The sequence below is a fragment of the Oryx dammah genome, unplaced genomic scaffold (assembly GCF_014754425.2).
Source record: "Oryx dammah isolate SB20612 unplaced genomic scaffold, SCBI_Odam_1.1 HiC_scaffold_19, whole genome shotgun sequence".
Taxonomy (NCBI): domain Eukaryota; kingdom Metazoa; phylum Chordata; class Mammalia; order Artiodactyla; family Bovidae; genus Oryx; species Oryx dammah.
The window spans coordinates 63,810,201-63,826,248 of NW_024070203.1; the positions used below are offsets into that span (position 1 = coordinate 63,810,201).

The window sequence follows — 16,048 nt, forward strand, 5'->3', positions numbered from 1 at the left end:
AAAGGAGAAAAGGAAAGATATCTTTCAAATCAAGATAATATAAGATAAGATATCTTATATAATGGGCATATGCCCATTTGAATACAGAGTTCCAAAGAATAGCAAGGAGATATAAGAAATCCTCCCTCAGTAATCAATGAAAAGAAATAGAGGAAAACAATAGAATGGGAAAGACTAGAGATCACTTCAAGAAAATTAGAGATACCAAGGGAACATTTCATGCAAAGATGAGCACAATAAAGGACAGAAATGGTATGGACCTAACAGAAGCAGAAGATATTAAGAAGAGGAGGCAAGAATACACAGAAGAACTATTAAAAAAAAAAAAAAAAAAGATCTTCACGACCCAGATAATCACAATGGTGTGATCACTCACTTAGAGCCAGACATCCTGGAATGTGAAGTCAAGTGGACTTTAGGAAGCATCTCTGTGAACAAAGGTAGTAGAGGTGATGGAATTCCAGCTGAGCTATTTCCAATCTTAAAAGATGATGCTGTGAAAGTACTGCACTTAGTATGCAAGCAAATTTGGAAAACTCAGCACTGGCCACTGGACTGGAAAAGGTCACTTTCATTCCAATCCCAAAAAAAGGCAATGCCAAAAATCACTCAAACTACAGCACAGTCGTACTCATCTCACACGCTAGTAGAGTAATGCTCAAAATTCTCCAAGCCAGGCTTCAACAGTGTATGAACTGTGAACTTCCAGATGTTCAAGGAAAAAGCACAGGAACAAGAGATCAAATTGCCAACATGTGTTAATCATTGAAAAAGCAAGAGAGTTCCAGAAAAAACATCTACTTCTGTTTTGTCGACTATGCCAAAGCCTTTGTCTGTGTGGATCACAATAAACTGTGAAAAATTCTGAAAGAGATGGGAATACCAGACCACCTGACCTGCCTCTTGAGAAATCTGTATGCAGGTCAGGAAGCAACAGTTAGAACTGGACATGGAACAACAGATTGGTTCCAAATAGGAAAAGGAGTGCGTCAAGGCTGTATATTGTCACCCTGCTTATTTAACTTATATGCAGAGTACATCATGAGAAACGCTGGGCTGGAGGAACCACAAGCTGACATCAGGATTGCCGGGAGAAATATCAATAACCTCAGATAAGCAGATGACACCACCCTTATGGCAGAAAGTGAAGAAGAACCAAAGAGCCTCTTGATGCAAGTGAAAGAGAAGCGTGAAAAAGTTGGCTTAAAACTCAACATTCAGAACACTAAGATCATGGCATCTGGTGCCATCACTTCATGGCAAATAGATGGGAAAACAGTGGAAACCATGATGGACTTTATTTTGGGGGGCTCCAAAATCACTGCAGATGGTGACTGCAGCCATGAAATTAAAAGACAGTTGGAGGGAAAGTTATGACCAACCTAGACAGCATATTAAAAATCAGAGACATTCCTTTGCCAACAAAGGTCCATTACAGTAAAAGGTACAGTTTTTCCAGCAGCCATGTATGGATGTGAGAGTCGGACTTTAAAGAAAGCTGAGTGGCAAAGAACTGGTGCTTTTGAACTGTGGTGTTGGCTAAGACCCTTGTGAGTCCCTTGGTCTGCAAGGAGATCCAACCAGTTCATCCTACAGGAAATCAGTCCTGAATATTCATTGGAAGGACTAATGCTGAAGCTGAAACTCCCAATTCTTTGGTCACCTGATGCGAAGACCTGACTCATTTGAAAAGATCCTGATGCTGGAAAAGATTGAAGATGGGAGGAAAAGGGGACAACAGAGGATGAAATGGTTGGATGGCATCACCAACTTTATGGACATGAGTTTGAGTAAGCTCCAGGAGTTAGTGATAGACAGAGAAGCCTGGCATGCTGCAGTCCACGGGGTCACAAAGAGTCAGACACGACTGAGCGACTGAACTAAACTGAATATGATATGGTAATGAATATAATATTTTAGAACATTTCTGTCTGTATTTAAATGAATTAATATTAAGATATATATGGATATTTCTTGGGCCTTCCCAGGTGGCACTAGTGGTAAAGAATCCCCCTGCAAATGCAGGAGATGTAAGAGAGTCAGGTTTGATCCCAGGGTTGGGAAGGGCACAGCAACCCACTCTAGCATTCTTGCATGGAGAATCCCATGAAGAAAGAAGCCTGGTAGGCTAAGGTCCATAAGGTTGCAAAGAGTCGGACATGACTGAAGGGACTTAGCATGTACATATATGGATATTTATAAATATATTTTAAGTTTTCTATTCAATGCCTATAAGGACAAATTAGATCTTAGTTGTTTAAAGTTAAATTTTATTTTTCAAAAATTGAGTCTATAAAGGATACTGATAAAGGGGTCATTTGAGTTATGTAAATGCATACTTTGAATTTATTACTTACTGCTTTGATTTTATTTTTTCCCCATTATAGAATATTTTCAGTAGGTAAAAGTTATACAGAATAGAAAAACAAACTTCGAAGTATTTGCTATCCAAATACAAAGTATTTGACAGACTTAACATGGTGTTATATTTGCTTCAAATCTTGTTATTCTTGTTTTAAGAAATATTCAATTGAAACTTCTGAATTTGCACTAGGAAGAGAGGTGTGTGTGTGTGTGTGTGTGTTTTAGGGCTATCTAAAGAAGTCAAGCTAAAACCCCGCCTTACATCTTCAGCTAGAGACAAAAGAAAATGTTGAGAGTAGTGGTTTGAGACTTCAAAGGAGAAAAAGGCAATCCACATTGATAGAAAAGTAAATGTTTGATAAATAAGTGTTTGCTGGGCTGTGCAGAGACAAGGAGCTAAAGAGTGGATTCTGCTCTCTAGGCCCTGCTGAGTCTCCACCGCTGCAGCCCAGCCTATAGTCATTGCAGGTGTCTTTGGTCATCAGTCAGTCACTCAGTCGTGTCCAATAATTTGTGACTTCATGGACTGCAGCACACCAGACTTCCCTGTCTATCACCAACTCCCAGAGCTTACTCAAACTCATGTCCATCGTGTAGGTGATGCCATCCAGTCATCTCATCCTCTGTCGTCCCCTTCTCCTCCTGCCTTTAATCTTTCCCAGCATCAGGGTCTTTTCCAAGGAGTCAGTTCTTCACATCAGATGGCCAAAGTATTGGAGTTTTAGCTTCGGCATCGGTCCTTCCAATGAATATTCAGGACTCATTTCCTTTAGGATTGACTGGTTTTATCTCCTTGCAGTTGTGGGGACTCTCAAGAGTCTTCTCCTACACCACAGTTCAAAACATCAGATCTTTGGTGCTCAGCTTTGTTTATGGTTCAGCTCTCACATCCATACATGACTGCTGGAAAAGCCATAGCTTTGACTAGATGGACCTTAGTTGGCAAAGTAATGTCTCTGCTTTTTAACATGCTGTCTATGTTGGTCATAACTTTTCTTCCAAGGAGTAAGTGTCTTTTAATTTCATGGCTGCAGTCACCATGTGCAGTGATTTTGGAGCCAAAAAAAACACAAAGTTTCTTACTGTTTCCATTGTTTCTCTGTCTATTTGCCATGAAGTGATGGGACCAGATGCCACGATCTTAAGTTTTTTGAATGCTGATTTTGATGCCAGCTTTTTCACTCTCCTCTTTCACTTTCAGTAAGAGGCTCTCTTCTTTGCTTTCTGCCATAACGGCCCATCCTTGGTCACAAATGTATTCTATTTTAGGTACATGCCCTTTAGCTAAATTCTTAGGTAGCTAAGTGGGAGGTATAAAGACTATGTTTCTGTTTCTTAAAAATAATCACCCTAAATCAATATGTATGCCAGAGGAAAGTAAGAAATGGCCTTGTCAGTGGGAGAATATATGAGCTATTTGGTACCAATCAGTAGGTGATTCTCTGGTGGCTCAGAAGAATTTCAGATTCTTTACCATGCAGGAGAGCAATGAGGGAGACCTGGGTTTAAGCCCTGGGTTGAGAAGATCCTTTGGAGAAGATCTCCTGGAGAAGGGAAAGGCTGGCTACCCACTCCAGTATTCTTGCCTGGAGAATTCTATGGGTAGAGGAGCCTAGTGAGCTATAGTTTATAGGGTCACTCATGACTAAAGTGACTAACGCTTTCACTTTCAGTAAGAATTTAGAATGACCAGCTATTTATTAGGGTTGTATGAAAATGTTAGCTGCTCCAAACCAGAGGATCATGGGCAAGCTTACACCTTGTGACTATGGGTTAGGAAACATTGATATTCTAGAGAGTCGAACTTGAACAATGTGCCAAACTCTCCCACTGGAAGAGGCTCCCCATGCCATACACAAGAACCCAACTAACTGGTTATCTGCACAAATCATGAGTAGTCAAGATTATTTTCAGACACTCCTGTTCCCTTCATGACCATATCCTCCTAATTCTTAATTCAATGCTTATCTTTTCCGTGTATGTATGCTTGTACATATATTTATATTTTCCATCATGTATAATTCCTTCATTCTATTTTCATAAAACATATTTTCATCATGTACACATTCTTATGAAAATTGTTTTTCCCCCTACATTATTTCTGAGGTATACCAATGATAAGAGACATGTAGACTTAGTTCATTAATTTCTTTATGATATTCTATCATATGACTATCACAAGTAATTTGTAAATTTTTCTGATAGATACTTAGGTTAAGTTTTCTGTTAGGAATCATGATGATATAGCCATTCTTTTGAATGCTTTCTTGAACATATCTATTAGATTCTAAAATATCTGTATATCTAAGAGCAGGAATACTAGATCAAAGGATATAAACCTCTTGAATCTAACTACAAATCCCCTAATTACTCCCAGAAGAGGCTATACCAATTTATATTCTCAACAGCTAAGAAAGCATTTCAGAACCTCCACATTTTCTGAGTTATAACTGACAAAAACATTATACTATTTTTAGATGTTTGTATGACATAATGATTTAATAAACATATGTATTGCAAAATGATTACTATATTAAGTCTATATAGCATTATCACCACTGCATATAGTTACAGTTATTTTTTTCTTGTAATGAGAACTTGTTAAGATATATTCCCTTAGCAACTTTCAAATATAGAATACATATATTCTTAAGTATTGTCACCATGCTGTATATTACAGTCCTTGGAGCATACTTATAACTGGAAGTTTGTACATTTCAGGGAGAAAAAAAAATGTCCTCTGTTCTTCTAGATTCTTCTAGCTGATCTAAGAATTAAATTGGTATGAGACAGATTAACAGGAGAAAACCAAACAAGTTTAATAATGTGTATACATGGGAGAGACTTATGAAAACTGAAAATCTTTTCCTGAGAACTAATTATCTTCATGCAAGTTTTCAAATGTATAGACATAAAAATGTTCACAGTGCTTTCTTGAATTTTCTGTTGCTGTATTTTTTTTATTAGAATTGCTTGGTATTTTTGTTAATATTACTTTCAAATAATTTACTTATTCCCTATTTTCTCTAGATTGGCTTTTATTTTCATAATTAAAAAACAATTAAATAACATTAATTTTCATATTTTTTACCTTCTTCTAATATGAGCTTTTGAGGGCTGTGTATTTTATTCAAAGCACACTATAGCTGCTTTGCAAATGTTGGGATATGTAGAGTTTTATTATTTTACAATTTTAATTTGTTCTAATTGTACTGCCTTTTGATTTTTTCTCTACTTAAGAGCTATTTACAAGTGCCTACAAGTCTTAGAATAAATTTCAGTTTATACTTAATTATGAATTTCTAGCTTACTTATACTGTGGTCAAATATGTATGATTCCAGTTCTTGGTGCGTCTAAAGATTTGTTTTATGACCTCTATATGGTTAGTTTTAACCATATAAAGTACACACACTCCCTGTGTGCTTGGAGAAAAGAGTCATCTAATTTATGGGTGCAGTTTATATATATATATATATATATATATATATATACTCATTAAATTAAGTTCTCTATTTATCTTTACTCAATATGTATGTCCTTTGCCATTAAAAAAAATTGCTTGGTCTAGCAATTATTAAAATAGTTGGGGAAATCTATTATAATTTTTTGTAATTAATTCATTTTTCATTTATTTCTTAAAATAGTGATTTTTTTGCTATATTATCAGAACCCATTTTTGGGTACATATATACATATTTTTAATCTTATTTTGAGCTTTCTATTCCTTTTGCCTTTTCTCTTGTACTAGCACAAATTTCTTTTTTTATCAAAGTCATATAATTATTTGATATTTTATTGTTCATTTATTTCTTTACTACGCACACTCCCATTTATGCCCCTCAATTCCTGTGCTGTGCTTAGTCGCTCAGTCATGTCTGACTCTTTGCATCCCCATGGACTATAGCCCAGCAGGATCCTCTGTCCATGGGGATTTTCCAGGAAGAATCCTGGAGTAGGTTGCCATGCCCTTCTTCAGAGGATCTTCCCAACCCAGGGATTGAACCATGTGATCAAACCCATTGCAGGCAGATTTTTTACTGTCTGAGTCACAAGGGAAGCCCAAGAATACTAGAGTGGGTAACCTATCCCTTCTCCAGGGAAACTGCTTAACCCAGGAATAGAACCAGGGTCTCCTGCATTACAGGTGGATTCTTTACCAGCTGAGCTACCTGGGAAGCCCCACTCAATCCCTACACATACACCAGAAAAACAAACTTCTTAAGAGCAAGAACTCTATTTACCACTATACAATGAACTTATTAGAATAATGCCTACATACATAGTAATTGTTTGATAATTACTTAGCTGATTTTGAGTTGCTTAAAGAGGTGTTTTATATTTTAAATCAAGATATGATTAGAATAATAACGTACTGAAATCTAAGGAAACTTAGAGACACATTCATGTCCTGTATTTTACAAATGAGAACTTGGCTTTCTAGGAATATCTGCAAGGTGATAGCTTTATAACCAAGACTCAGTTAAAAAGAGAGAGAGAACTGTAAGCAAGTCAGTAAAGCTAGGTTCTATTGTGAGTTTGTATTTAACAAAGCATTTCCAGAGACCCATAGGATAACAGATACAGGAAGAATGCCACAATACTACCATACTCAGGGTTGCTGATGCTGCTGCTAAGTCTCTTCAGTCGTGTCCGACTCTGTGCGACCCCATAGACGGCAGCCCGCCAGGCTCCCCCGTCCCGGGATTCTCCAGGCAAGAACACTGGAGTGGGTTGCCATTTCCTTCTCCAGCGAGTGAAAGTGAAAAGTGAAAGTGAAGCGCAGATGATACTAATTTGTTACAGCATTCTTTTTCATAGAAACTGGACTTGACTTCCCAATCCTTTCTCTCATAATATCCATATAGTCATTATTAAATCCATGTCATTTAGTACTTGAGATAAAATCTACTCACCATATCTTAAACTAAATGTATTGCCCTTCCTATTTCCCATCTTGGTCAATTCCGGTGTCCCATTATTTCTGAAAAGCTACGATTTATGCCACCACAGGAAAAAGGCCACTGATGCATTTTTTAAAAGGACAATGTTAATTACCTATTATGTACTTTACTCCAAGTACAGTTATTAGCTCTTTCAATACAGTATCTCTTTCTTTCCCATTAGCAAAAACACTTGTAAATGCAACAAAATATTAACTAACAGCATTATCGGGTAGGTATTACTATACCTATTTTCAAATGATGAAATTAAGAATCAGATTGTTAAAGTGAATTGCAAATAATGGCATAAATTATCACTACCAATAAGAGTAAAGGAAAATAAAAATATGAGTACAGGCAGAGAAATACATAAGCATTCTATGAACTACAGTCCCTCTTGTACCCTGCAACTACTGCCTACCATCCTTGGTTACTACACTAGTGCCCATTTACACACAATTCCTTGAGGTCTTATTTTTATACTCCAGATGGTATTTCTTTACAATGTTAGTGCTAAGTTTATGGTATTCCCCAAATCCAACCTAATTAACTTTCTGGACTGTCTCTCAAAATTCTCAAACCCCTCTCCCCATAGAATTTCATCCCCCACATTAGGGTCTCCAGGATCTGCCTTTTCTTATCAGTCACCCTACATTCTATTTTTATTTTTAAAAAAAAAGTTAGCTCTTTAACTGCTGATAAAGTGGTTTTGTTGTTTATTTCTACCATAGCCAAGCAAACGTGTCAAAATTTTCAAGATAAAATGTCCACCTGCAAAAGAAATTGACATATAACTGGAGGTCCTGGATAGTAAAAACTATTTGTTTGTCATTTGTAATCATTTTATATACTTTATTTCAAGCATGTTAATTTCTATTAGCTCTGAAAAAGTAAAGTTTTTAAGTCCCAACTCACTCCAAATACTGGTGTTTATAGGTCTTTATTTAAAAAGCTAAAGGTTCAACACCTACTTCTATAGAGCTCACACCAGAGTATAGTTGCTATTGCTTGTGTTCTTACTGATCTCTTCATTTCCCTCTTGAAGATAGACACTGAACCTTACTTTTGTTTATTTGCAGATACATAGGAGTTCTGCAAACAAAGCATTTGAATGGTGAACAAATGCTATAGTCAAACAGAGCAAATGCACAACCTGTTAATAATAGAGCTTCTGAAAGGAATACTACTTTTATTTACAAAAAGCAAATGTTATATGGCAAAACCCACCACAATATCGTAAAGTAATTAGCCTCCAATTAAAATTTTTTTTTAATTTTTTTAATTTATTTATTTATTTTTAATTTTTACTTTACAATTCTGTATTGGTTTTGGCATAGATTGACATGAATCCACCACAGGTGTACATGCATTCCCAAACATGAACCCCCCTCCCACCCCGCTCCCCACAACATCTCTCTGGGTCATCCCCGCGCGTCAGCCCCAAGCGTGTCATATCCTGCATCAGACATAGACTGGCATTTCGATTCTTACATGATATTATACATGTTTCAATGCCATTCTCCCAAATCATCACACCCTCTCCCTCTCCCTCTGAGTCCAAAAGTCCGCTATACACATCTGTGTCTTTTTTGCTGTCCTGCATACAGGGTCATCATTGCCATCTTCCTAAATTCCATATATATGTGTTAGTATACTGTATTGGTGTTTTTCTTTCTGGCTCACTTCACTCTGTATAATCGGCTCCAGTTTCATCCATCTCATCAGAACTGATTCAAATGTATTCTTTTTAATGGCTGAGTAATACTCCATTGTGTATATGTACTACAGCTTTCTTATCCATTCATCTACTGATGGACATCTAGGTTGTTTCCATGTCCTAGCTATTATAAACAGTGCTGTGATGAACATTGGGGTACATGTGTTTCTTTCAATTCTGGTTTCCTCTGTGTGTATGCCCAACAATAAAGACCTATATACAGAAAACTTTAAAACACTGATGAAAGAAATCAAAGAGGACACTAATAGATGGAGAAATATACCATGCTCATGGATCGGAAGAATCAATATAGTGAAAATGAGTATATTACCCAAAGCAATTTACAAATTCAATGCAATCCCTATCAAGATACCGGCGATATTTTTCACAGAACTAGAACAAATAATTTCAAGATTTGTATGGAAATACAAAAAACCACGAATAGCCAAAGCAATCTTGAGAAAGAAGGATGGAACTGGAGGAATCAATTTGCCTGACTTCAGGCTCTACTACAAAGCCACAGTCATCAAGACAGTATGGTATTGGCACAAAGACAGACATATAGATCAATGGAACAAAATAGAAAGCCCAGAGATAAATCCACATATATATGGACACCTTATCTTTGACAAAGGAGGCAAGAATATATAATGGAGTAAAGACAATCTCTTTAACAAGTGGTGCTGGGAAAACTGGTCAACCACTTGTAAAAGAATGAAGCTAGATCACTTTCTAACACCGCACACAAAGATAAACTCAAAATGGATTAAAGATCTAAATGTAAGACCAGAAACTATAAAACTCTTAGAGGAGAACATAGGCAAAACACTCTCTGACATAAACCACAGCAGGATCCTCTATGATCCACCTCCCAGAATTCTGGAAATAAAAGCAAAAATAAACAAATGGGATCTAATTAAAATTAAAAGCTTCTGCACAACAAAGGAAAACATAAGCAAAGTGAAAAGACAGCCTTCCGAATGGGAGAAAATAATAGCAAATGAAGCAACTGACAAACAACTAATCTCAAAAATATACAAGCAACTCCTGCAGCTCAATTCCAGAAAAATAAACGACCCAATAAAAAAATGGGCCAAAGAACTAAATAGACATTTCTCCAAAGAAGACATACGGATGGCTAACAAACACATGAAAAGATGCTCAACATCACTCATTATTAGAGAAATGCAAATCAAAACCACAATGAGGTACCACTTCACACCAGTCAGAATGTCTGCGATCCAAAAATCTGCAAGCAATAAATGCTGGAGAGGATGTGGAGAGAAGGGAACCCTCCTACACTGTTGGTGGGAATGCAAACTAGTACAGCCACTATGGAGAACAGTGTGGAGATTCCTTAAAAATTTTTTAAAAATCAAATGGTAGATATGCTCTAGTGTTGTAGACAATAGTAAACTGAAATAAACAGATATTTGAAGGTAAGGGGAGATGCTTTATTAACTTGAAATAACTCTTTGTCCCCAAAGAGTTTAAATCAATCTAGTCTCCAGTAGTCTTCCCTGAAGAATCCCCATGGACAGAGGAGCCTAGCAGGCTGCAGTTCCTGGGGTGGCAAAGAGTTGGACATGACTAAATGACTAAGCACAGATAAATTAATGTAATTTCAATGAGATGCAATATTAAATGTATACTTGATAAACATTTTAGCTTAATGCTATCTTTTTCATTGTTTTGTATTAAAGCTATTTTTAATTATGTTAATAAGTATATTTTAAATATTTAATAGGTATAACTCATAGGAGTGATGTTTATATTATTTAAACAAAATATACTATTTACATGAAGAAGAGAGTATAGATACAGTTTCGTGCTTCTGAAGGGGACCTCCTGGCAGCTGTTTTATCTGATAGGCACCAAAAATTTGCAGTGAAAGATTTATGAATGGTTGTTTATATATGGGATAAGTGAGCCACCTGCTTCAAGAACCTTAAAATATAGTCAATTACTTTCTAAATTAATATATCAATTTAAGGTAAGACATATCTTTTCATAGAGCAACCTGTTACATTTCAGCTTTACTTTGAGGTATTTTGCATCAATTATTTAATTTCCAATTGTTTAATCAACAGTATTTTCCAAAATAAAAGAGATACATCTGTGGTTTCTATTTAATTTCAAAGAGCACATGGGGAATCTGACCCTGTGTGAACTATGGGTCTTCCAAAAGAGAGAGCCTTTTGGGAGTTACTATGATCTGAGGGGACTACAATGCATACACAGTTTGAAGGGAATTTAGCTCTTAGTTTCTGAGTTCATGCTAGCAGGTATATGCCCAATGGCACTATTCTGGAAATAAAAAGCAGCTGAATATTATATACTTTGGTGACATCTCAAAAATAAAAATAACATATAACTGATTATCTACAAAACAACACTATTCTTAATAATGGTCCTTTCATGAGTAAATACCTGTATGTGGGAATAAACATTGAAGTTTGTTAAAAACTGGTGGCTCAGAGGTTAAAGCGTCTGCCTCCAATGCGGGAGACCTGGGTTCAATCCCTGGGTTGGGAAGATCCCCTGGAGAAGGAAATGGTAACCCACTCCAGTATTCTTGCCTGGAGAATCCCATGGACGGAGAAGCCTGGTAGGCTACAGTCCATGGAGTCGCAAAGAGTCGGACATGACTGAGCGACTTCATCTTCACCTTCACCTTCAACCTTTAACAACAAAAATATTATGGTTCTTATTAGACCAGGAAAAAAATGTGTTTATTAACAAGTCATTAAGTATTCATTGAACAAACATTATTTAGTTATTGTCATGCCTGATGCAAAGCATGATAAAAACTTTATAATGATATAGATACTGTGCTTATTATAATTTCATCTATATGTCTTCCTTAATAAAATGAAAACAAAAGCATGATAAAGCTTTAATTTTTCCTGTTGACTCTTCTTAAGGACACACATTTCAACTTTGTAATGTCAAAATTTTTCATTAAAATAAGTGTTTACAATGCTTTAATTTCACCTGGAAATAATTCTGAAACAAATTTTTTGTAAAAGTGAAAATACAGTCCATTGCTAAGATACAGGCTCTGTTGCTCACAATCACTTCTGTCTTCCAGCAGACTGCTTCTAACATGCTTTACTTAGAGAATATAACGCAAGGGGGCTCTTACCTGGGATCTATTCAGTAGGCAAGTTGCTATTATTAATAAAAGTGAATTATTCATACAAACAAATTATTTTATTAAATCAATTATTCATTAAAATACTATCAATTTGTCTGCCTCACTTTTTTTTTTCCAAAATTGAAATCATTTTTCCGTCTGTTTCCTGGACCTTTATGTAAGGATTCTCCATATGTTCTCAGAATTTCCAGATGCAATTGCTGTGGCAAACACGGAAATAAACAAGTGCAGTATTATTCATAGAAAGCTATTCACTAAGAATTTAAAGCAATATGTAAACATAATAAAGAGATAAGTGAATCCTCTCAAAATGAGCCTAGCAATATAAAATTGTTGCAGAGGCAGTATTTTTAATTTATCAACCATGTTTCCCTTTACTCAAAAAGTAGGTTTGCGTTATAGATTCACTAATATGTCACTGAAAATTTGGGGAAAACTTTAAAGAAGGAAAAAGCTAACTTTTCAAAAGATGGATGTTAACCAGTTAGACATGTCAAATAGATTAATCCTTCTAAATAGTAATGTCAACCCTTTCTTTTCCCTCAAGGGATTTAGTTCAATTTCATGAAGAACATAAATGGTAGGTTGCCATTATGCCTAAAAATTACATTGTATTTTCTGCTTATTTAAGGAAAGGATTAATGTTTTTCTCTGAAAAATTAAACAAACTAACCTCTATACCACTAAAGCCTCTTTCTTAGTGACCAAAGAATCTACTGGTTCTTTTCCTTATGTTATATGGGATACAAAGTTCTTACACTGTGTGTGTGTACACTCATGTACATACCTTTGAAAGATCAAATTATTTAGTTTTGATTGATGCTCAGAAATCAGGTTTATCTGACTTACAAGCCCCAGTATGACTTCTCCCCTTCATGTCTCTCATCTCCCTTTCACCTAGTCTGCCTATTACCCCCCAGTGCTCAGTTTAGATGTCAGTTCTTCAGGAAGGTTCTGGATGCTGCTCCTTATACAACACACATCACAACCACAAGTGTTTACTTAATGTAATTATTTTCTTGATAGCCTGTAAAAGCCATGAAGGTTAGAATATTTTTTTTTTTTATCACCATGGCTGTATTTCCAGTGTTACTTGGATAATGGGCTCTTAAGTAGTTTCTGGAAAGAAGGAAGGAAGGAAAGGAAGTGAGAATTTTTCATTTGGTATTCTATTAAAATCATTTAAATGTTTCTTTCCACCATTTCCTCTTTAGTTGAATTCAGAGAAATCTTGTGAAGTATGTTTCCTAAAGCATAAATTTCTCATAATTTCCTGTAAGTGCTGAAGCACTTTGAACTCTGTAGAATTTAGCAAATGGAATAAAACTATTTTTCTGTTAAAATTAATCACATTTTGATTAATTTATTATGATAATATAATTATTATAATAGCCAAACATCAAGATATTTTTGATAAATTACCAAGATTCTATGAGTCATATCCAAAGATATACCCATCTCCTGAATTCCCATTAACATAAGATAAATTCTAATGTAACAAAAAACATTTGTTATCTTGAATTTGTGACAGCCCTTACATTGTACATCTCTATTTATCTGCAATAATAATGAAATATTCATGTGTTACCCAGATCTGGTATAACAAAAGTATTCTACCACTTATTTGCCAAAATGGATGAACTAATATATTTCTCTCATATTTTCAAAATATTCTGTCAGTCTCTCTAGTTTACTATCTGGTTCCATAGAAAACAGTTCTTTGTTGTGAATGAAATTTACTTTTTAATTTGCCTTTTACTATTACCTTTGAAAGTTCTTGGCTTTGATATAGACTGTGTCCAAAAAGATCATGATTTGGATATTATAAAGATTTTGTTACTATTTTTAATGGGCAGACCTCTGACAGATATGTGTGGAATGAGTAGAGGAGGTAAGTTAAGAGAAATGGCTTCAGGGTGGAGACATAGGATCTTTTACTTTCTTCCTAGTGATTAACTGAAATTAGCATAGGCAGTAGTACTATATCTAAGTTCAGTCACATGAAATGGAGTGTACTTTATTTGGGGGAAGATCTTTTAAATAATGAAATATTAAATAAACAAGTTCTTCTTTTCCAAAATAATTGTTTTAAAACTTATGCATGGATGATAACACATAATTATAATAAACTCTGAAACCCTGTGTTTGACTATATATATTAGATACTAATTTTAATGAGAAGACCAATGAAGAATTTTATCCTTTTTTAACCAATATAAATCAACAAAACATCAGATATGGTTGAGGGCTACTTTGTACTTTTAGCTCTTAAACAGAGGCAGAAATGGTGTTGGTGCTTTCTGTCTATTTAGAGGTAGAGATAAAGATATACTGATAGTTTCCTAGAATGCGCTGTTTTAAAATAATTCATTTTATATCAACATTACTTTACAGCAAAACTCCGAGAGTCCTGCTTTGATCCAGGCAGTATAATGAATGGCACCAGACTGGGAATGGATTATAAATTAGGGTCAACAGTAACCTATTACTGTGATGCTGGTTACATTCTTCAAGGATATTCAACACTCACCTGTATCATGGGAGATGATGGAAGACCTGGATGGAATAGAGTCTTACCAAGTTGTCATGGTAAGAAAATACCTTTTGGCTGAGTTTTTATAATTAGAAAGAATCAATTAAAGTTACTTCTGTTTTTTTAACAAATCAACCATTTAACACATGATCTATAAGTGTGGTGTAGGCAATGCAGAGTTTATCGAGGATTTTTTAACTGGTTTCTGTAAAGAAATGATTTTGGAAAAGTACTTATATTCCCACGTGTCTCTAAAGCAATGTGCATGTTATAGTGGGCCAGCTCTCTGAGAGCAGGGATATTTTGTTCATTTTTTTATCCTAAGGATTTAAAGGACTTCCTAAAACTTCAGATTCTCAGGAAATATTGACTGAGTAATGAGGAAGAAACACATTGAAACTGTTATTTCAACAAAAGTAGATAAATGCAATAGCTAGAATATTATCAATAATCAGTGATAGATCTGAACCAAGGATATAGAGATGCATACATTTCTCCTAAGAACTAAGTTGTTTAAAATGAGTGATCAAGTCAGAGCTACTGAGGCCTCTAAAAGCACAAAGAAGACCCAAGGGTGCAAAAAGATGGAGAAATAACTAAAATTAGTGTCAGTAACATAATATCAGATGAAAGTTGTCAGATCTGCTACAGCTATAGTTAGTACAAGACCAGTGCGTCAAATTCACAGTGCTGAAGGATCTGACAATGATCATGGCCAGGAAAATATCACATATCTTAGAAAAAGTCTTAGGGAAAAATACATTCAAAAAGAGACTAAATATTTTTAAGATTAAGACAGTTAAAAGAGGCACCTGAAACAGAAACATCATCCTCATTTGGGGATAAGAAATTTGCTAAGCAGTTAACCACAGTAAATAAGCAGCTCTTTATAATGATTTTGAAGAGACGATCTAGTGGACAAAGGAAGGGAAACTGCGGGAGTCCCCAGTTAACAATGAAACAAGGTTTAATCATAGTGGTTCAGAAATTCATGAATACATATTTCTGGATAAATAGCTGGGGGAATTTATAAAATAAAGTGTATTTACTACTGTGATTTCAGTGGAACAAGAAAAACCAGCAACTCCGATCTGTTGATTAAAAGTTTGGATTTTTGGTGTCTAATGCACATGGTTGTTTTTCTTAGTCATTTAATGTATTCACCTATAAGTTATTTCTAACTAACACAAGTCATTTAACCTCTCTAAGCTTGTTCTTTGTGTTCATTCACTCAGTCATATTTGACTCTTTGTGACCCCACGGACTGTAGCCAGCCAGCCTCCTCTATCTATGGGATATCCCAGGCAAGAATAATGGAGTGGGTTGCCGTTTCCTC

At 35.4% G+C, this 16,048-nt stretch overlaps 1 protein-coding gene across 3 annotated transcripts in view; it reads left to right on the forward strand.

Annotated features, from left to right (window-relative positions):
- Nucleotides 1–16,048, forward strand: part of LOC120878903 (CUB and sushi domain-containing protein 3-like) — a 1,427,768-nt gene that overhangs the window by 1,117,141 nt on the left and 294,579 nt on the right. For all 3 annotated transcript variants that reach the window (XM_040261811.1, XM_040261812.1, XM_040261813.1), the window contains one exon: nt 14,574–14,768. In XM_040261811.1, the coding sequence (XP_040117745.1) occupies nt 14,574–14,768 (195 nt within the window). The remainder of the gene's footprint in view (nt 1–14,573; nt 14,769–16,048) is intronic.